The sequence below is a fragment of the Labrus bergylta genome, chromosome 16 (assembly GCF_963930695.1).
Source record: "Labrus bergylta chromosome 16, fLabBer1.1, whole genome shotgun sequence".
Classification (NCBI taxonomy): Eukaryota; Metazoa; Chordata; class Actinopteri; order Labriformes; family Labridae; genus Labrus; species Labrus bergylta.
In genome coordinates this window covers 15,142,376-15,164,028 of record NC_089210.1, presented here as the reverse complement: position 1 = coordinate 15,164,028, position 21,653 = coordinate 15,142,376, and the positions used below count along the sequence as shown (strand labels likewise).

The 21,653-nt window shown below is 48.3% G+C and overlaps 1 protein-coding gene across 1 annotated transcript in view; it reads left to right on the top strand.

The window, feature by feature from the left end:
• Positions 1-20,201, top strand: part of prr12b (proline rich 12b) — a 23,539-nt gene extending 3,338 nt beyond the window's left edge. The window contains exons 2-16 of the mRNA XM_065965035.1: positions 927-1,084; positions 1,369-1,530; positions 1,700-6,093; positions 7,121-7,333; positions 8,983-9,057; positions 9,686-10,562; positions 11,502-12,124; positions 12,197-12,313; positions 13,303-13,436; positions 13,557-14,434; positions 14,527-14,646; positions 14,727-14,824; positions 17,607-17,738; positions 19,505-19,600; positions 19,817-20,201. Coding sequence (XP_065821107.1) covers positions 927-1,084; positions 1,369-1,530; positions 1,700-6,093; positions 7,121-7,333; positions 8,983-9,057; positions 9,686-10,562; positions 11,502-12,124; positions 12,197-12,313; positions 13,303-13,436; positions 13,557-14,434; positions 14,527-14,646; positions 14,727-14,824; positions 17,607-17,738; positions 19,505-19,600; positions 19,817-19,951 — 8,212 coding nt within the window. The 3' untranslated portion in view covers positions 19,952-20,201. The remainder of the gene's footprint in view (positions 1-926; positions 1,085-1,368; positions 1,531-1,699; positions 6,094-7,120; positions 7,334-8,982; positions 9,058-9,685; positions 10,563-11,501; positions 12,125-12,196; positions 12,314-13,302; positions 13,437-13,556; positions 14,435-14,526; positions 14,647-14,726; positions 14,825-17,606; positions 17,739-19,504; positions 19,601-19,816) is intronic.
• Positions 20,202-21,653: the final 1,452 nt, after the last annotated feature.

The window sequence follows — 21,653 nt, the reverse complement described above, 5'->3', positions numbered from 1 at the left end:
AGAGAGAAGAGAGGGAGAGAGAGAGAGCTTGGTAAATATAGATTTTTCTCGTCATTTCAGAGTCTTGATGGAAAGTCCTGCTCTGTGCAGGTTTATCATTCTAAACGTAGAGAAACATTTCTGCTAATCTATTTCATCAAACAGCGAGTGTAGAGGAATGAATCCATCGAATGTTGCAGACGATCTCCTGCAGTTTTCTCTGTTTGTGCCTCAGCTTGTTGGAGTTCAGAGCTCTGTGTCTTCAGTCTGCCAGACTCTCTTTGTCACACAGACTGATTGTCTGAAGGAAACGAGTTGTTGTTTGGCACATGAACACATGTTGTGATGTCCTGACGATAGGAGGATCAGAGGACAATGTTTTACACTCAAAGAAATGGAGTTTGAGGTCTCTCATATTTCTTCACCTGTCTCAGCCTGCAAAGCACCTTTACCCCACGTGCCTTAGATCTGACCTTAACCAGAAATACATGACACACACACACACACACACACACACACACACACACACACACACATATATATATATATATATATATATATATATATATATACTGTATGTGTCATGTGTATAAATATATATAAGGAAAATATCTTTGAAATGCAAATAACATCAAAAGCACTTGATATTGGGCTTGTCTTAATAATTCTATGGTGATAGTTCTCAGAGACCTTCTTGACCCATGTTTGAAACACAGATTCAACCATCTGAACATGATTTATTTATTAATATAATAGGCTTATTGTGTGGGATGCAAGTTAACAAACATGTAAACGGTGAAACATATATGGAGGAGGCTTCAGCTTGAAGTTATGATAATATAACGATAATATAACTTTGATAAATTTGAAGTGTGTAAACTGAAGTGTTCATTAATCCGATATGTCAGACTGTGGTCTTTATAACTTTACCCTCATGTGTCCCTCAGCCTGATGTATGGAAGCTCCAGGTCGTCCCACCCAGACTCAGAGCTGCTCCACCGCCAGGCGTACGGCCCCCCCCACCCCCTCCAGGGCTATGCAACCAATCACCATCCAGGAAGCAGCAGACAGGGCGGGGCCTGGGGCGCTGCTGGACGCTCACTGGGTAAGGCTTCTCAGTATTTATCATCTGTGAGACTCCAGCAGCACTGTTTATACATCGTGATGGTATTTATCATTTCATATATTTTAATATGATTTTCTTCTTCAATAGGAAAGATGTTAAATCATAGTGATGTAAAGTCCAGAGCAGGATGTTAGCTTCTTTGTAATGATGATTTACTATAATAAAGATGAAATGAATGTTTGATGAAATGGTTTATCTGAAGACGTTTTGTTCGATCACATGATTTTTTGATGAAATAAATGAGGTCTGTGTTTTGTTGCCAGGCCTGTCGGGGCTGTTTGATGCCAGCCTCCACCATGCCAGCCCCTCGGGGCCTGACCCCTCCGTCATGAATCTGATTTCAGCCCTAGAGTCCCGAGGTCCACAGCCCCCCCCCTCCGCCTCCTCCCTCCTCTCTCAGTTTCGCACTCCCTCATGGCAGACTGGTGAGTATCCGCCTGTAAGGGCAGCGATACACACAACAAGACCTACTGGGATAAAAGATCGATGAAAGATAATACTTTGCATTTACCATCCAGAAAGTCTCAAACTGTACTCATGTTGATTTGTGACTTTCATTGACCAACACTCTCCCTCTGATGTTGTGTCCTGTAGCGATGCATACACCGGGCCCGGCGGAGCTCTTTATATCAGGAGCCCTCCCGGGGTCCAGCTCCTTCCCCTCCTCCTCAGCCCTTTCTGCATACCAGCATCCTGGCTCCTTCTCTGGGCGATCCTTCACTCCCTCACTATCCCTACAGGACACACCCACATTTAGCCCCACCTCCAATGGTTTACTCTCCCCCCATGATCCCCTGCTGCATATCAAAACCCCCTCCCAGTCCAGCTTGGGCTTTGACCGCTTGCTGTCCTCCCAGAGTGCCGCATACCGAGGCTCCCAGGAGCCCACGGCACCGACCCAAGCCCCTTCCACCTCTTCCAATTGCCACCTGCCTCCTCCCCAGTTCAATCTGCTGTCCTCCCAGCTTCATAACCAGTCTCAGCTTTATAACGCTTCAATGTTCTCGTCTACTCCAGCCCTGACTCCCTCGGCCCCCCCTTCAAGCCAGCCTCCAGAGAGGGCGGTTTCCCGTCAGGACAGTGTGATAAAGCATTACCAACGAACATCCCCGGCGCATTCTGCAACACTTCCCCTCCAGCAGTATGTCAGCTGTGGTGGCTCATCAGGCTATCAGCAGATAGCCAGCCACCACCGGCATCCCGGATTGTCCTGCAGTCCCCTTGGTGAGCAGAGCCCATCCTCTGACCCTAAGCCCTCCGCGCGGATGGAGCCCAAGGCGTATCGACCGATCATCCAAACCCCCTACACATCCTCCCCCTCCAGCTCCACTGCCTCTTCCTCTTCTGGTACTAAAGCATCCAAGTGTTCAGGCTCCAGCAGTGGCTACTCCTCTGCTGGATCAGTGTCATCCCGTACTCCACACACTCCACCATCAGCCTCCTCAGCCTCCTCTTTATCATCTTCTAGCTCCAAGACAAGCGCTGGCTCCTTGTCTGCCTCCTCCCGCCAGCAGCCCCCTCCTCAGTCTGCACCAGTACATGCACCTCTACAAGTGGTGTCATCAAACCTTGCTCCACAGCCAGCACAAGAACAATGCCTCTCTTCTTATGGATCTCCATCTGTGGCCAAATCAAACCTACCAGACCAGACCCCTCCCCAGCAACATGCCCAGTCCTGCTCACCAAACCAGCCTCCGCCTACACACATGGCCCAGTCGTATGGGGGCTTCAACTCACCTCACGCTCAGGACCTGAGCAGTGGATCAGGGGGCACTGGAGGAAAGAATTTCACTGGTATTGGGTCTGGGGGGCGCTCATTTTCTGCAGAGGTAGTATTTGGGGAATCAAGCTTCAGCTCAAGAAGAGCAGGCAGTCCTTCCTTAGGATATGGAAATGCAGGAGGGTCAACAGGAAGCGGGCCCATATCCGGACTTGGAGGTGGAGTTGGATCAGCAGGATTAGGGAGTGGGCCTGCAAGTGGTAGCACTGGAGGCAGCAGCTCTTACCACCTTTCTGAGTCAAGTCCATCACCCTCCCTTGGGTCTAAGATTAGTCGCCCCGGACTGCACTCTCCTGCTTCTGCTCGGCCTACACAGTCTCCTGGAGGTTCAGGGGCCAACAACAAATACTTGTCCTCTATTCTCTCTCCTGCTTTTTTGCCTTCACCACAAGGATTCCCTGATACTAGGCCAACACAGAGCCAGTCCTACCACTCAACACCACCAAAGTCAAAAACAGAGTCGACCATGCTGGGAGTTGAGAGATCCCAGGATGCAGAAGAAGATGAGGAGGATTTCCTCATCCAGCACTTACTACATGCCCAAAGCTCAGCTCCCCATCCATCCCAGCATCACCAACCTCCTCAGCAACTATCCCAACCGCATCCACAGGCGAGGGATGGGGAAAACAAGGGGTTAACCTTTGACATCAACAAGATTTCGGAAGAACGCTACCACCTTCAGAGTGTTATTCGCACCAATAATGGCAGTTCAGGTTCTGGGACTGAAATTAGTGACTCAGCAAGTGGCTTAAACAGTCATTTGGAAATGTCATCAAAGAAACAGTCTCAGAAGTCAGAGTTAAATATATCAAAGTCCACTGCAGTAGGGCTTGGAGGGGTCACTGACTCTTTTTCTCACTCCCATCAACAACAACATGACTCCTTGAGCTCTGGGCTCCACTATGAAAGAGGAGACCCCTACACACAACACCCACACTCCCATCACACCTCACATCTGTCCTCACAGTCTCAGCAACATTCTCAGCACTCCCAAATCTCCCAGCACTCTCAGCACAGTCATCCCCTGTCCCACTCACATAGCCTCCCTCACATGGACCTGAAGAAGCCTTCAGATTCAAACACTTACTTATGTAACACAACAGACGTGCAGCAGGCTCCCCAAAGCAGGATCCCAATCTCCATGATGGATTCACCACCAGACCCTACCCAGCAGGCTCACATGCTACAGTCTGTCCTTTCCCATACCACCCGCACCAAGATGGACCCCCAGCTACCCCCTCCACAACAACAGCAGCTTCCTTTGAGCCAGCAGGCCATGATAGGTTCAGCTGGAGGAGCAGGGCCTGCTGGGGGGGAATCCAACCCACAGAGCCAGTCCTCACAGCTGCAACTCCAGCTTCAGAACCAGGGCTTAGATACCCACTACAGCCTTGGAACCCAGCAAAGAGACCAAACCTGTTCCAGTCAGAGCTCAGTGTCTCCACTAGACTTGTTGGAGCAATCTCTTTCCCGGGCAAACAGCAGAGACAGTGGAGGAGCTGTGGACAGAAGTGGAGTTGGGGTGACTGTGACAGGAGGGGAAGTGGGTGGAGGAGACAGACAAAGGCCGCAGCACAGGCTTACCCCTCACCACCATCCCCAACAAACAGCCTCTGGGCTCCATGACTTTCTCTCTGAACCAGATTTGGGATTGTCCACTCCCTCACACCTGCACCACCTTAACCAGTCCCAGACACATGCCCACGTCCATGCCCACCACCAGCAGCAGGCTCATCCTCACCATCAGCTGTCACACTCTCAGTTAGCCCATCCACACTCCCACCGGATGGCAGCAAATATGGGGAATCCCCAACAACAGCAACAGCCTCAACAAAGAGATCCTGAAACCCAGCTGTCCCACTCCCAGCTAGACCAGCTGAAGCAGCACCAGTTTGACACTGTGAGCCCAGTCGGTAAAGTAGGACAGAATCAAGCTCAGCAGCAGCGGTTTGCTCCCCTATCATCCATCTGCTTTCCTGACTCTCTGCTACAAGATGAAGACCGCTCTTTCTTCCCTGAGATGGAGGACATGTTTTGTTCAGCTGATTACAAGTCAAGCTGTGCTGGGGACTCAGGGGCAGGACAGGCTGCTCAAGAGAGCCTTACCCAGGGTCATAGGCCCGGGCAGGACAGTATGGAAGTCTTAAAAAGAGGAGGTTCTGTAGAGGGCTATGATATAGTTGGTCATCATAGTGATCAGGGCTATGAACAGTACTGCCACAGCCTCCCAGGAACAGGAAACAGTAATCTGCATTTAGACCTTGACTCTATGAAGTCTCATGAACTCCCGTCCACTGTGAATACAGACCAGCTCGGCCTAATACAGTCCCAAACCCCCAGTATGGGTTTGACCTCAGCAGTTCAAGGGGATGGCTCAGTCAAGATGATGGGAGGTGTGGGTGTGGGTGGAAGTTCAGGCACGCCAGGTCTGACCTCACCCATATTTTGTTCCTCTCGACCCAAAAAGCTTCTGAAGACCAGCTCTTTCCACCTGCTCAAACAGCGGCGGGAGCCACAACCCCAAACCAAGAAAAACTACGCGCAGGAGTACGAGTTTGAGGATGATGAGGATAAAGCTGATGTTCCAGCAGATATTCGCCTCAACAGTCGACGCCTTCCTGACCTGCTCCCAGACTTGGTGTCTAGTTGTAGGAAGGCTGGTGGGGCGATTGGAGTAAGTGGGCTCAGTCCATTGATGGGAGACATGGACTTCTGCCACCCCTCTGGGTACTCTGCCCTTGGACACCCTGCCCAACACCCTCCCATCGATGGTCCTAAGAAAAGAGGCAGGAAACCAACAAAACCAAAACGTGAAGGCCCGCCTCGACCACGAGGTAGACCCCGAATACGTCCACTTCCAGAGCCACCTTATTGCAGGGGACTGACAGGATCAGTGCCTGGAGAAAGTAAGAGGGGTCGTGGGAGGGGTCGAGGGAGGGGCAGAAGGGACGAAGGGCTTGTGGACATGCATCAAGATCTGAATAAAGCACAAAGCCTACCGTACAATCATCAGCAGCAACAGTTCAGCCAACAGCAGCAACATCTCCAACAGCAACCACAGCTACAACACAGCCTGCAGGCAGAGCACCACCCAACACTGCAGCACCACCTGCACCATCAGCAGCAGCATGTTTCCTGTTCTCAGCTCCAACCGCTCCATCATCAACAAGAACAGCAACCACAGCAGGATCCAATAAGACCTATCAAGGTAAGGTGGACTAAAGTATCACTTATCAACAGTCATAGAAAGTTTGCACTGGGTTATAATGAGGGCTAGGCAATAAATCATCTGACCCTTAAGGCCTATGTATAATGGACATGATCTCATGCAATCAGATGAAGCTCCAGCCGTGTCAGATACCCTAAAATTATTGTTGCTTATTAATGTGAGAGAATTCATTTTGGGATTATTTTATGCAGTCATTACAGACATGTTGCACACATAGGTATCATGTGAAAAACACTGTGTTACAGCTAATATGAATATAATTCATATATGAACAACAACTTTTTGTGTCTCACAACTTATAGCAGTGATAATGAACAATATAACTGCACATCACATGTTTTTCTCATATTGTGCACGCCTTATAGTAACGACCTTCAAATGGAACAATCAAACCAATGTTACCGTCGTAGTTATGTTTCCAAATAGGAAATTCTTTATGAGTTTTCTTACTTCGATCGTATCCAAAACTGAAAGCAAGCCTTGTGATACTCGGATCTCCCAATAAATCTAAATCACGTACTGAAATAAAAACCATAAGTGGGTGTGTGACAGGTGAGTGAACAATTTAAAAACCTGTGAAAAATAACAATCAATGTTAATCTGAATGACCTCCAGCAGTTAAAGTGGAGCTTACCTGGTACAGTCTTTACAATATCCTCTACAGTCAGGTGCTGTATCTTGTCTTATATCTAATGTTGCATGCATTAACGTAGAGCTCAATGTGTGTGTGTGTGTGTGTGTCCTGCTGCTAACGCTGAGCCGTCTGCCCACGCTGCGTCTCCGTGTCTGTGGCCACAGTGTGAGATACATTTCTCTTTGCCTGTTCTTTTATTGTCACAAATGAGATCAGCCTGGGAGGAAAAGTGAACTGAATATATTCCTACTGATTATTGTGGCCTGCTGTAATACATGTGTGTGAAAGTAAGCCCTGAGCGTGACAGAGTTAATACGCTCAGCTTCTGGAACAGAACAAACATCTTCATCAATCCATCTTTTCCACCCTCAGATCAAACTGCCCGTCCCCTCCATGCTGCCGTCAGAGTCTCTGCTGAGGACAGACTCTTTGTCCAGCACGGATCCCGTTCTGTCTGATGGATCAGTGGGATCAGCACCGACTCTGGGCCTGAGTCCTGGACCCAGCAACGCCATTGACGTCAGCAGAACGGACCTGAACCCGACTCAAGACAAGATGATGAGGCATCAGCAGAAAGCTGCAGAGGTTAGGAGGATGTTGTCTTTCATGTTGCTGCTCTGACAAACGCTGTGATGGAGGTTTGTCTCTGACAGTCACTGAACCCGTCAGTGTGTGTGTGTGCGTGTGTGTGTGTGTGTGCGTGTGTGTGTGTGTGTGTGTGTGTGTGAACCCGTCAGTGACTGTCAAAGACAAAACTCGGGTAGCTTCTCTGAACATTTACAGATTGGAGCCTTCAGACTTGAATGGACTGGCATTGTGGGATGTGTGACCAAAGCTGAGAGTTTTCTCATCTCCACAGTCACATAATACAGCTTGAGGGGGGAGGGGGGGGTTATTAAGTTATTCCAAAAGATTCAAAAACCTGCCAGCTGATACAAAAGCTTAAAGAAGAACATACCCTTTAATGAAAGTAAGCGTATCAGACAGTTATTTTTATACATTTATTAATCAGCTGAGAAGAAGCTGCTTCGATTTAGTTCTTTGGCTTCATCTTCAACACAACAAGATTTATTATCATGAGAGAGTTAAACATGTTAGTGTGTCATGTCACTGTGTGTTGATGTGTGACTGTGTTGATGTGTGACTGTGTTGATGTGTGACTGTGTGTTGATGTGTGACTGTGTGTTGATGTCAGACTGTGTGTTGATGTCAGACTGTGTGTTGATGTGTGACTGTGTTGATGTGTGACTGTGTTGATGTGTGACTGTGTGTTGATGTGTGACTGTGTTGATGTGTGACTGTGTTGATGTGTGACTGTGTGTTGATGTGTGACTGTGTTGATGTGTGACTGTGTTGATGTGTGACTGTGTGTTGATGTGTGACTGTGTTGATGTCAGACTGTGTTGATGTGTGACTGTGTGTTGATGTCAGACTGTGTGTTGATGTGTGACTGTGTGTTGATGTCAGACTGTGTGTTGATGTGTGACTGTGTGTTGATGTCAGACTGTGTGTTGATGTGTGACTGTGTGTTGATGTGTGACTGTGTGTTGATGTCAGACTGTGTGTTGATGTCAGACTGTGTGTTGATGTCAGACTGTGTGTTGATGTCAGACTGTGTGTTGATGTGTGACTGTGTGTGTTGATGTGTGACTGTGTGTTGATGTGTGACTGTGTGTGTTGATGTCTGACTGTGTGTTGATGTGTGACTGTGTGTTGATGTCTGACTGTGTGTTGATGTGTGACTGTGTGGGAGATGATCAGACGTGGTGACACGGTCTCTGGTGGTCTCTGGTGGTCCCCTCTGAGTCCAGGTTCTGTCCTCCTGCTTATCGTCTCCTTCATTAGCAGGGACTGATGTTAAAGTGCTGACTCAGCTGGGAGGATGTTGGCTGGTGTTCCCATCTGTGCGACTCAGCCTTTTGCAGAACTCAGTCCTGTGATTTAGAACAATGCAGCAACGCAATGACCCTTAATATAGAGCAGCTAAACAAGCGAGGAGTTATGGGTCGAGTCCGTCATGATGACTGATTTGAAGTGTGCTGAGGTCTGTGTGTGCAGCTGAATATCAAATATAATAATTATATCCACATTGATGTGACTGCTTCTTGTTCTTCTCAGTCACTACCTAATCTCAATTTGCTCCTGGGAACATTATGAAGAAACAAACCTGATATCTGTCCGTCTCGCACGTTGCGACTTAGCTGATCACATCTCACTTTGTCGTTTTCACACAGATGACGTGGAAGAAAGAATTGGACGAGCCTCTGAATCCTGATGCCTGGGCTGCTGTGCAGAAACTCTCTAGTTCAGTAAGTTGCTACAAAAATGAGCAAAGCCAGAAGCTTCATATATAATTCATCCCTCATCCATTCAAACTGCAGCCTGTGGTGGAGCGAGCATCACATCCTCCACCCTCGTCCCTCCTGTCGGTGTACCGGTGTGTGTGAAGGTGTGTTACCTGCTGTTTGTTCACAGTAAACGATGGATGATAAAGATCCATTTATCTGTCGTCACACACAAACATCAAACCCTCTCGTCTCTCTGTGCTTTGGAGAAAGGAGGTTATAGTTGACTGACAGCCAGCTCGTTCTGACTGACAAAAGAGAGAGGAGAGAGATGGCTGTTACCAGGGCAGCTGTTGCCACGGTTACCACATTTTTCAGAGCAGGACGCGTGCTGCCACCTGCTGTCTGTTCAGGTGTATCACCTCTCGGCATGCAGGGTTTTCACCCAGCTGCTGAGGAGAAATGATGAAGTTGAATTAAAGATTCAGAAAGCTGAATCACCACGTCCTTGTTAAGGCTGCTAACAAAACCAATACTTCTGAGTTTTAGTTCAGATCTTATTCAAACATCTTCAGGTCAAAGCGACCATCAGAGGTCGCCACTCATCATTAGTACAAACACAAATGTTTTGGTTGATTGTGCTCTCTTGCAGGCTGATGACAAGTTTGACTTCAAACCCGGCTTCATGGCGTCTTTTCTGGACTTCCTGAAGACTGGAAAGAAACAGTCCGGTCTGGAGCTAGGACCTGATGGCGGTCCTGAGGAGGAGGCCCTCAACCCCTGCTCCTCCCTGAAGAGCTCCTCCCTCAGGCCTTTATCCCCGCCTCCTCCTCCCCTGCCACCGACTCCTCCTCCGCAGCCTCAAGGGCCCTTCAGCGAGGGGGAGCATGGCGAAGGGGCGGAGCTGAACCTCAGCAGCTGTCCAAGTCCCTGCAAACCTCTGGACGAGGAGCTGGAGCTGAAGAGGAACCTAGAGACCCTGCCCTCCTTCTCCTCTGATGAGGAGGACTCAGTCAGTAAGAACCAGGACCTGCAAAAGAGCATCTCCTCCGCCATCTCTGCCCTCTACGACACACCGCACTCACTCGCTGCTGCTATGGCGTCTGCCATGGCCAAAGCTCCACCCACTCCGTCCCCGCCTACGCCACAGGAGCCATCGCTCAGCCCCCCCCTCCCTGCTCTGCCTCCCCTCATCCCCAGCATGGGGAAGGAGGTGAAAGAGGAGGTGCTCACATACGCTCAGTATCACTCCCAGGACAAGGAGGAGCAGGAAGAGATGGAGAGAGAGAGGGAGGAGGAGAGGGAGGAGGAGCAAGGAGGCAAAGAGGTGGAGGAGGTGGAGGAGGTGGAGGAGGAAATGGAGGCAAAGGGAGGAGGAGAGGCAGTCGATGATGAAGAAACAATGAGAGCTCAACAGAATCTGCAGCAGGGATCCCTGGAACAGCTGGAGGATGAGGACGAAGAGGAGCAGGAGCAGGACGAGGAGGAGTTATCTGAACAACAGATCCTGGAGGCTCCAAAGGTTCAAGGTACTGCTGGTGTTTATTTATCAGTCTGTCACTGGAATATATGAGATAAATGTATGATCCTTGTGTTTTAGAGATCTTTGTGTTTTAGAGATCTTTGTAGAGATCTTTGTAAAGATCTTTGTGTTTTAGAGATCTTTGGAAAGATCTTTGTGTTTTAGAGATCTTTGTGTTTTAGAGATCTTTGTAGAGATCTTTGTGTTTTAGAGATCTTTGTGTTTTAGAGATCTTTGTAGATATCTTTGCGTTTTAGAGATCTTTGTAGAGATATTTGTAGAGATCTTTGTGTTTTAGAGATGTTTGTAAAGATCTTTGGGTTTTAGAGATCTTTGTAGAGACCTTTGTAAAGATCTTTGTGTTGTAGAGATCTTTGTAGAGATCTTTGTGTTTTAGAGATCTTTGTAAAGATCTTTGGGTTTTAGAGATCTTTGTAGAGACCTTTGTAAAGATCTTTGTGTTGTAGAGATCTTTGTAGAGACCTTTGTAAAGATCTTTGTGTTTTAGAGATCTTTGTAAAGATCTTTGTGTTTTAGAGATCTTTGTAAAGATCTTTGTAAAGATCCTTGTGTTTTAGAGATCTGTGTAGAGATCTTTGTTTTTTAGAGATCTTTGTAGAGATCCTTGTAAAGAGCTTTGTGTTTTAGAGATCTTAGTAGAGATCTTTGTGTTTTAGAGATCTTGGTAGAGATCTTTGTGTTTTAGAGATCTTTGTAAAGATCCTTTTTTTTAGAGATCTTTGTAAAGATCTTTGTGTTTTAGAGATCTCTGAATCTCTTTCATTAAGACTTAGACTTTTAGACTTTAGACTTTATTGTCCCCAAGGGGAAATTCTTTTTCACAGCACCGTTACTGTCCAACAGACAAGTCCCACCAAAGAACCATTAAACTGAGGTATGATGTCATGATGTTTTTCTAATTCTCTCGCCCCTCCTTGTTTTTCAGATTCTCCATCAGGACCTGAGCCGGCACCTGCACTTCCTTCCCCATCTCCCACAATCTCGCCCTCACCTCCCACCTACTCCTCACTCTCCCCACTCCCTCCTATGTGCCCCTCTTTACCCTCCCCCCTGCCGATCCAGCAGGAGGAGGAGGAGGAGGAGGAGGTGAACTTAACGACTCCTCCCTCTGAGCAGCAGAAGCAGCAGCAGTCCACCTACCAACCTGCTCCAACTGCAGGCACTTCCCCACCCCCCTCCACCTCCCCTCCAGCCCCCCTGTCCTCACCACTCTCCAACCTCCCTTTGGCCCAGTCCATTCCTCCTCCATCTACCACCCCTCCCCCTTCCTCTTCAGACCAGGACCTGGAGCCTGAAGCCGGACAGCTGTCCCCCTCCTCCCCCTCCTCATCCTCACCCTCTTCATCATCCTCTCCCCCACCCTCACCTCCAACCCCGGAGGAGACCCCGGCATCCCAGCGCCTCACCTCCCTCCACCTGGCAAAGAAGCAGACTGATGCTGCCATCGCAGGGGAGAGCGAGGAGGAGGAGAGCGAGAGCGGCGGGGAGGGGATCTTCCGTGAACGTGATGAGTTTGTGGTTCGGACTGAGGACATCGGCACTCTGAAGGTGAGTACCTGGAAACAGGTGTGTGACGTGGATTAATACCTCACCTCCTCTTACACTATTGTGTGCTAACAGATGGCGCTGCAGACGGGCAGAGAGCCTCCGCCCATCTGGAGGGTCCAGAAAGCCTTACTCCAGAAGTTCAGCCCAGAGATCAAAGATGGTCAGAGGCAGTTCTGTGCAACCAGTAACGTAAGTCTGAAACCTGCCATCACCAATAACATAAGTCTGAAACCTGCCATCACCAATAACGTAAGTCTGAAACCTGCCATCACCAATAACATAAGTCTGAAACCTGCCATCACCAATAACATAAGTCTGAAACCTGCCATCACCAGTAATATAAGTCTGAAACCTGCCATCACCAGTAACATAAGTCTGAAACCTGACATCACCAATAACATAAGTCTGAAACCTGCCATCACCAGTAACATAAGTCTGAAACCTGCCATCACCAATAACATAAGTCTGAAACCTGCCATCACCAATAACATAAGTCTGAAACCTGCCATCACCAATAACATAAGTCTGAAACCTGCCATCACCAGTAATATAAGTCTGAAACCTGCCATCACCAGTAACATAAGTCTGAAACCTGACATCACCAATAACATAAGTCTGAAACCTGCCATCACCAGTAACATAAGTCTGAAACCTGCCATCACCAGTAACATAAGTCTGAAACCTGCCATGTCCACACAGTCTGAGGGTCTGATTCTAACCGCTGAGAACTCTTCATCATGTTCTCTATCTGCTCCGTCTCTGAGTCTGAGGGTAACTCATACTAGTAAAGTTGCCTCCCCCCCCTCCCCCCGCTGGTCTGGACTCACACTGCTCCAGGACTAAGCGGGTCTGAGTGACCTCTTTTATATGAGGTTGTAACACAACACATGCATGACTCAGCTGCTTCACTGACTCTGTGTCTTTATGATGAGTCATGTGTCTGAACACTCCGGGGTTTCTCCTCAATGAAGCCGTTTGTAGCGTGCTGAAGAACTTCTTCTTCAAAGTGTACCGGGGCCAAAGAAGAGTACTGAGCCTGAACACAGATCGGAGCAGGAAGTGGACTTTAGACTATGATGATGTTCAGACACACTCTCTCCTGTCTCATCATTCTTCATCTTAAGATCAAAACTCTGGAGTTATATTTTAACTTGTATTCTGCATGTGTGTCTCCTCAGTATCTGGGTTATTTTGGAGATGCAAAGATGAGATACCAGCGTCTGTATGTGAAGTTTCTGGAGAACGTCAACAAGAAGGATTATGTGAGAGTGTGTTCGAGGAAGCCGTGGCACAGAGCGGGTCTGACCCTCAGGTAACTTCTTCTGATTCTCATCATCAAGAGAAACTGTCAAAGCTGAACCACATTAATTCAAACCTGGTCAACAAGTGAATCTAATGAACGCTTTGTTGTTTTTGACCTCCTGATTGACAGGCGACAGTCTCTGCCCAAACAGCTGCCCCACAATCAGACCCCCCCTCGAGGGGAGAGAGACGACAGAGACAAGGAGAGACAGAGGGAGCTGAAGGAGCAGAGAGAGAGGGAGTTGAAGGAGCAGAGAGAGAGGGAGCTGAAGGAGCAGAGAGAGAGGGAGCACCGGGAGAAGGTAGAGAAGGAGAACAAGGAGAGAGAGAGGAGAGAGAAAGAGGAGCAAAAAGAGAGAGAGGGGAAAGAAAAAGAGGAGAGAGAGAGGAGAGAGAAGGAGAAGGCTGAGAGGGAGGACAGAGAGCGAAGAGAGAGAGAGTGTAGAGAAAAGGAGATAGAACTGGAGAGGGAGAGGAGAGAGAAGGAGCAGAGGGAACGAAAAGAAAGGGAACGACAGGAGAGAGAACAGAAACAGAAAGAGAGAGAGCAGAAACAAAGAGAGAGGGACCGCAAAGAGAGAGAGCAGAGGGAGAGGGAGAAACAGGAAAGGGAGCAGAAAGAAAAAGAAAGAAGAGAGAGGGAGCAAACAGAGCGGGAGAGGAAGGAGAGAGAGCAGAGAGAGAGGGAGAGAAGGGAAAAGGAGAGAGAGAGAGAGCGCAGAGAGAAGGAGAAACAGGAGAGGGAGTGGAGAGAGAAGGAGCGAGAGCAGAGAGAGAGAGAGCTAAGGGAGCGGGAGAGAGAGAGGGAAAGGAGAGATGGCGTGATGGAGTATTCAAGGTTGAAGGAGGAGAAAAGAGGAGGAGAGGAGAAGAGGATGGAGCGTCAGTCTCGAGCTAAGACATCAAAAGAGAAGGCAGAGCCTCCTCCAAAGAAGAGGAAGAAGTGGTTGAAGGAGGTGCCGTCCTCCTCCTCGGAGTCTGACTCCTCCCCTCCGAGTGAGGACGAAGGTCAGCTTTTCAGCCTGTGTGTGTGTGTGTGTGTGTGTGTGTGTGTGTGTGTGTGTGTTCAGGTGTTGACACAGCTCCATGATGTGTTTCAGCTCCTGTTCGGGGGGGAGTTAACAGCCGAGTGATGCGTGAGATGTTCAGGAGCTACGTGGAGATGTTGGTCAGCACGGCGCTCGACCCAGACATGATTCAGGCTCTGCAGGACACTGACGGTGAGAGGGCAGGGACAAACTTCAATGTGTCCACTTGAACTGTAGCAGGAGATATAAAACATGACTTATTGCTTCCTCAGACGAGCTGTACCTCCCACCCATGAGGAAGATTGACAGCCTGCTCAGTGATCAGAAGAAGAGGCTGCTGAGGAGAGTCAGCATGAGCGCTCAGCACCAGGTACACATGTTCAATCCCCTCTCAGGCTACAGTCAGACTACAGTCCCCTCTCAGGCTACAGTCAGACTACAGTCACCTCTCAGACTACAGTCACCTCTCAGACTACAGTCAGACTACAGACACCTCTCAGACTACAGTCATCTCTCAGACTACAGTCAGACTACAGACACCTCTCAGACTACAGTCACCTCTCAGACTACAGTCAGACTACAGTAACCTCTCAGACTACAGTCAGACTACAGACACCTCTCAGACTACAGTCACCTCTCAGACTACAGTCAGACTACAGTAACCTCTCAGACTACAGTCAGACTGCAGACACCTCTCAGACTACAGTCAGACTACAGACACCTCTCAGACTACAGTCACCTCTCAGACTACAGTCAGACTACAGACACCTCTCAGACTACAGTCACCTCTCAGACTACAGTCAGACTACAGTAACCTCTCAGACTACAGTCAGACTACAGACACCTCTCAGACTACAGTCACCTCTCAGACTACAGTCAGACTACAGACACCTCTCAGACTACAGTCAGACTACAGTCACCTCTCAGACTACAGTCAGACTACAGACACCTCTCAGACTACAGTCACCTCTCAGACTACAGTCAGACTACAGACACCTCTCAGACTACAGTCACCTCTCAGACTACAGTCAGACTACAGTAACCTCTCAGACTACAGTCAGACTACAGACACCTCTCAGACTACAGTCAGACTACAGACACCTCTCAGACTACAGTCACCTCTCAGACTACAGTCAGACTACAGACACCTCTCAGACTACAGTCATCTCTCAGACTACAGTCAGACTACAGACACCTCTCAGACTACAGTCACCTCTCAGACTACAGTCAGACTACAGTAACCTCTCAGACTACAGTCAGACTACAGACACCTCTCAGACTACAGTCACCTCTCAGACTACAGTCAGACTACAGTAACCTCTCAGACTACAGTCAGACTACAGACACCTCTCAGACTACAGTCACCTCTCAGACTACAGTCAGACTACAGACACCTCTCAGACTACAGTCAGACTACAGTCACCTCTCAGACTACAGTCAGACTACAGACACCTCTCAGACTACAGTCACGTCTCAGACTACAGTCAGACTACAGACACCTCTCAGACTACAGTCACCTCTCAGACTACAGTCAGACTACAGTAACCTCTCAGACTACAGTCAGACTACAGACACCTCTCAGACTACAGTCACCTCTCAGACTACAGACACCTCTCAGACTACAGTCACCTCTCAGACTACAGTCAGACTACAGACACCTCTCAGACTACAGTCACCTCTCAGACTACAGTCAGACTACAGTAACCTCTCAGACTACAGTCAGACTGCAGACACCTCTCAGACTACAGTCAGACTACAGACACCTCTCAGACTACAGTCACCTCTCAGGCTACAGTCACCTCTCAGACTACAGTCAGACTACAGACACCTCTCAGACTACAGTCACCTCTCAGACTACAGTCAGACTACAGACACCTCTCAGACTACAGTTACCTCTCAGACTGCAGTCAGACTACAGTCACCTCTCATACTACAGTCAGACTACAGTCACCTCTCAGACGACAGTCACCTCTCGGACTACAGTCACCTCTCAGACTGCAATCACACTACAGTCACCCCTCAGACTACAGTCAGACTACAGTCACCTCTCATACTAAAGTAACCTCTCAGACTACAGTCACCTCTCAGACTACAGTCAGACTACAGTCACCTCTCAGACAACAGTCACCTCTTGGACTACAGTAACCTCTCAGACTACAGTCAGACTGCAGACACCTCTCAGACTACAGTCAGACTACAGACACCTCTCAGACTACAGACACCTCTCAGACTACAGTCACCTCTCAGGCTACAGTCACCTCTCAGACTACAGTCAGACTACAGACACCTCTCAGACTACAGTCACCTCTCAGGCTACAGTCACCTCTCAGACTACAGTCAGACTACAGACACCTCTCAGACTACAGTCACCTCTCAGACTACAGTCAGACTACAGACACCTCTCAGACTACAGTTACCTCTCAGACTACAGTCAGACTACAGTCACCTCTCATACTACAGTCAGACTACAGTCACCTCTCAGACGACAGTCACCTCTCGGACTACAGTCACCTCTCAGACTGCAATCACACTACAGTCACCCCTCAGACTACAGTCAGACTACAGTCACCTCTCATACTAAAGTCACCTCTCAGACTACAGTCACCTCTCAGACTACAGTCAGACTACAGTCACCTCTCAGACGACAGTCACCTCTTGGACTACAGTAACCTCTCAGACTACAGTCAGACTACAGACACCTCTCAGACTACAGTCACCTCTCAGACTACAGTCAGGCTACAGACACCTCTCAGACTACAGTCAGACTACAGACACCTCTCAGACTACAGTCAGGCTACAGACACCTCTCAGACTACAGTCAGACTACAGACACCTCTCAGACTACAGTCAGGCTACAGACACCTCTCAGACTACAGTCAGACTACAGTCACCTCTCAGACTAGTCACCTCTCATACTACAGTCATTTCTCAGACTACAGTCACCTCTCATACTACAGTCAGACTACAGTCCCCTCTCAGACTACAGTCAGACTACAGCCAGACTACAGCCAGACTACAGTCAGACTACAGTCACCTCTCAGACTACAGTCTGTCTGTTGATGACCATTTCCAGTAAATTCTGTGGTTTGGGGGTTTTTACAGACCCTGTTTGTTCCGTAGATCTCTGACTGGTTTCTCTGTCCTCTATTCAGGAGGTTCTCCATATTTTCCCTAAAATGACGGCAGACCCTCTGGAATCCGGAGCAGTTAAAGTCCACCTAGGGGGGGAGGGCTACAACCGAAAAACTCTGAACAGGGTCAAGCGGAGTATTCCTAAACAACAGGTGAGAAACAGAGAGGACCTGATGTGATGATCACAGAGACCTGCTGGACTAAGAGAAACTCAATGACTTCACCTGACTTACATATTCAAATGTTTCACACATGGGTTAACAATACACTTTCTGTCTGTAAATAATGTTTATGTTAGGGGGGCTCGGGGGCTGGCTCCCGTTCCTCTGCCCTCAGATCTGGGTGGGTTTTGGGGGATGACTCCATGGAGGCCCTCATTCGTAGGGACACTGATCGTAGCTGCTGGACCCTCCCTAGCCAGAGATTTGGCTCCAGAAACCTTCACAGTGCCTCCCTCAGACGAGGACCTGAGGGATTCAAAATCTCTCTCCCACGTTACGTGTGATGGCCGGGCCCTCGCAGTTATGCCATAGCAATGGAGCCAACCATTGAGGCCCTTATTTGGGATTTGCGGTGTCCCCGTCTTCAAGATAGGATAACAAATGACCTCCTGTCCAAGGCTTATGATGCAGCAGCTCACCTAGGGAACTCTGTGCCCCCCCTGTGATCTTTGAGAGGCCGGAGGGCCGAGACCTGAGGACGGGCTGTCGGCTGCCGGTTTCAGGTTCCTAAAGGTCATGCCCTTCTATATGCTTAGCACTACAGATGCACTACCATCTAGATGCGAGGTGGCACAAACACAGGACTCTCAGGCTCAAGACTGTCAACAGCGATGCCTCCCTCTAAGGTTGGGGCGCAGTCTGGTAAAAACCAAAAAGCTCAGGGGTAGTGGTCTGCTCAGGTCTGCAGGGACTACAGTGGTCTGATCAGGTCTGCAGGGACTACATCAATGTACTAAAGTGCTGTGCACTGGCTCTACAGTGTTTAATGCCTCAGAGGGAAGCATGTCCTTGAGCGGTTAAACAACATCCCTGCAGGCTCTCAGCTCAATCATCCAGGGGTCACCAGGTCCGCACGGTGCGCACGGAACTCTTAACTTGGGCAGCCCCCCCACCTGGCCAGTCTGAGTGCAATGAACCTACCTGGAGGAAGGAACAGGTGGTGGATTTCCTGTCATGGGGCAAGCCTCCTCGGTGGGAGTGGCGTCTACATCCGGAGATGGTACTCAGCATCTCGGATGTCGGGAGGGCAAAAGTGGACCTTTTTGCTTCAGATGCGACTCATTGCCCCCTCTGGTTCTCCCACACAGAGGTGAACAGCCCTTTGGGTCAGGATGCCCTGGCTTCTCCAGAAAGGCCTCAGGACGTGGCTTCCCCTGTTACCTTCAGCTGTGTGTTTGGTCATTGCATGGCCCAACCCATTGCTAAGAGATTGCTCAATCCCTGTTTGCGGTATATGTTAAACACCAGGGCGCCATCTACCTGCATGCAGTATGAGAACAGGTGGCATATGTTCTCAGCCTGGTGTTCAGAAAGGAATGTGGACCCTGAGCACTGCTCTGTGCAGTCCATCCTGGAGTTCTTGCAATCTCTTTGAGCTCCCTTTGAGCTGGCAGTGCCTCTGGTGGTCAGGAAGGATGAAATAGAAGGAAAGTTACGCATGTAACTATGGTTCTATGAATACTGGAAGAGAATAAGGCCCCGAGTACGGCAAGCAGCAAGTGTGGAAATATATCGGGGGGGGGATAAAAAGGTGCAATTCATGATTGTTACCGAGTGAAATGGGAGGATTATGAATAGGAGGAGCTCTGGGATAACCTTGGCCATCTCAGTGTTCCCTTTGATACTCCAGAGACTCTTTTTGTTCTACTAAATGTTTGAAAAAAGAGAAATAATTTCAGAACATTTTGCTTCTCCAGGATTTGAAGCTGTCCATAGAAACATGTCGGATCTACAGTCTGTATCACTCCCTCCATCACTACAAATATCACACCTTCCTGCACTGCAAGAAGGAGGTAAGATCATGAATACATGTTAGTATAACTTAAGGTCTGACTTCACTGTTCCATCTGTGCAGTCTCACCTTTCAGCTGTAGAAAAAACAGCTCATAGTCAGCTGATCAACTTTAAAACATGTTCATATAAACATATTCAAAGTGGTTAATGTAGCTTAATTATGGTATAATTCATATCAAAGCAGTGTGAATGTAACAGGCATGTTGTCTCTGCAGACGGACAGCATCGAGCAGGCGGCCGAGGACCCCGGTCAGGAGGAGGTGGTGCAGCAGTGCATGGCCAATCAGAGTTGGCTGGAGAGTCTGTTCACCTCCTTTATGGAGCTGCTGAGCCTCAGTTCAAAGGCCTGAACACCCCGACACCTGACCGGTACCCGACCTGAACCTCTGATCCAGGTGTACAGAGAGCGAGGGATCATTTAAAGATCAGACTCCAGCAGAGAGGATTCAAGTATTTCTTAATTACTGATTTAAAGAAGACACAGAGAGGCGGAGTCAAACTGTGTGAATGTGACACACACTCACGCACACACACACACACACGCACACACACACACACACACACACACACACACACACACACACACACACACACACACACCTACACACACACACACACACACACACACGCACACACATGCACGCACACACACACACACACACACACACACACACACACACACACACACAGGATGTCTATAACGATGTAATAAACTCTGGTTTGTATAATTTATACGTTTGTAAAGACGAGCGGATGTTTTCTGAAGATTTGAAAGCAGAGTTCATTCAATGACTGCCTGCCGATGTTTCTTCTCACGGACAGACGGAGGTTAAAGTCAGACTGAAGGAGGTTAAAGTCAGACTGAAGGAGGTTAAAGTCAGACTGAAGGAGGTTAAAGTCAGACTGAAGGAGGTTAAAGTCAGACTGAAGGAGGTTAAAGTGAAGGAGGTTAAAGTCAGACTGAAGGAGGTTAAAGTGAAGGAGGTTAAAGTCAGACTGAAGGAGGTTAAAGTGAAGGAGGTTAAAGTCAGACTGAAGGAGGTTAAAGTGAAGGAGGTTAAAGTCAGACTGAAGGAGGTTAAAGTCAGACTGAAGGAAGTTAAAGTCAGACTGAAGGAGGTTAAAGTCAGACTGAAGGCGGTTAAAGTGAAGGAGGTTAAAGTCAGACTGAAGGAGGTTAAAGTCAGACTGAAGGAGGTTAAAGTGAAGGAGGTTAAAGTCAGACTGAAGGAGGTTAAAGTGAAGGAGGTTAAAGTCAGACGGAAGGAGGTTAAAGTCAGACTGAAGGAGGTTAAAGTCAGACTGAAGGAGGTTAAAGTCAGACTATGTGATAGTTTGTGCCTCAGCGTGCAGGCGAGACGGAGGTGAGATGTATTTAAACTGTGTTCTTTCTGTTTGTTCTTCTGAAGAAGATGAGACGCAGAGAGACGATTTAAAAAAGAATCCAGTCCACTCTCTGAGAGATTCATGTCAGTGTTAACGTCCTTTTTACCTGTTAGCTGTTTCTCGTGTTCTCTTTGTAAATACTGTACAGCGATTTCATTCTGCTCCCCGTCGCTCTTCTGTACATGAAATTCTGTATTTGACATAATGAAATAAAACTGTTAAAAGGACTAATGTGATAAAGAAATCTGCTCTGATTGTGATTATTTCCTCTGTTACGATGGATGCTGCTGTCCGTTATTTTGACCTCTGACCTGCCGCTTTGCATTGTGAGAAACAGTACGTTACGGAGTCTGGTCAGATGCAGACTGAAGATTTTTACAGAATCAGGACAATATCCGGGTTCAGATCTCACATGTCTGGACCAATCAGAACAAACTAGTAGCGAACAGCCAGCATCTCTCCCGCCTCTCCTGTGCAGGAAACAAACAAAAAAAAACAGGAAGTGATCTACTTTATTTTACACGTTCTCCTGCATTAACCTGACTCTGTTTATGGAGTAAAGTCAGACTCTGATTGGCTGAAGGAGCCTCAGAAAACAGAGTCTGATATCCTCATCACATCGTCGAGTATGGAGCAGAAAGTCCCTGAGTGGGACGAGGTCAGCAC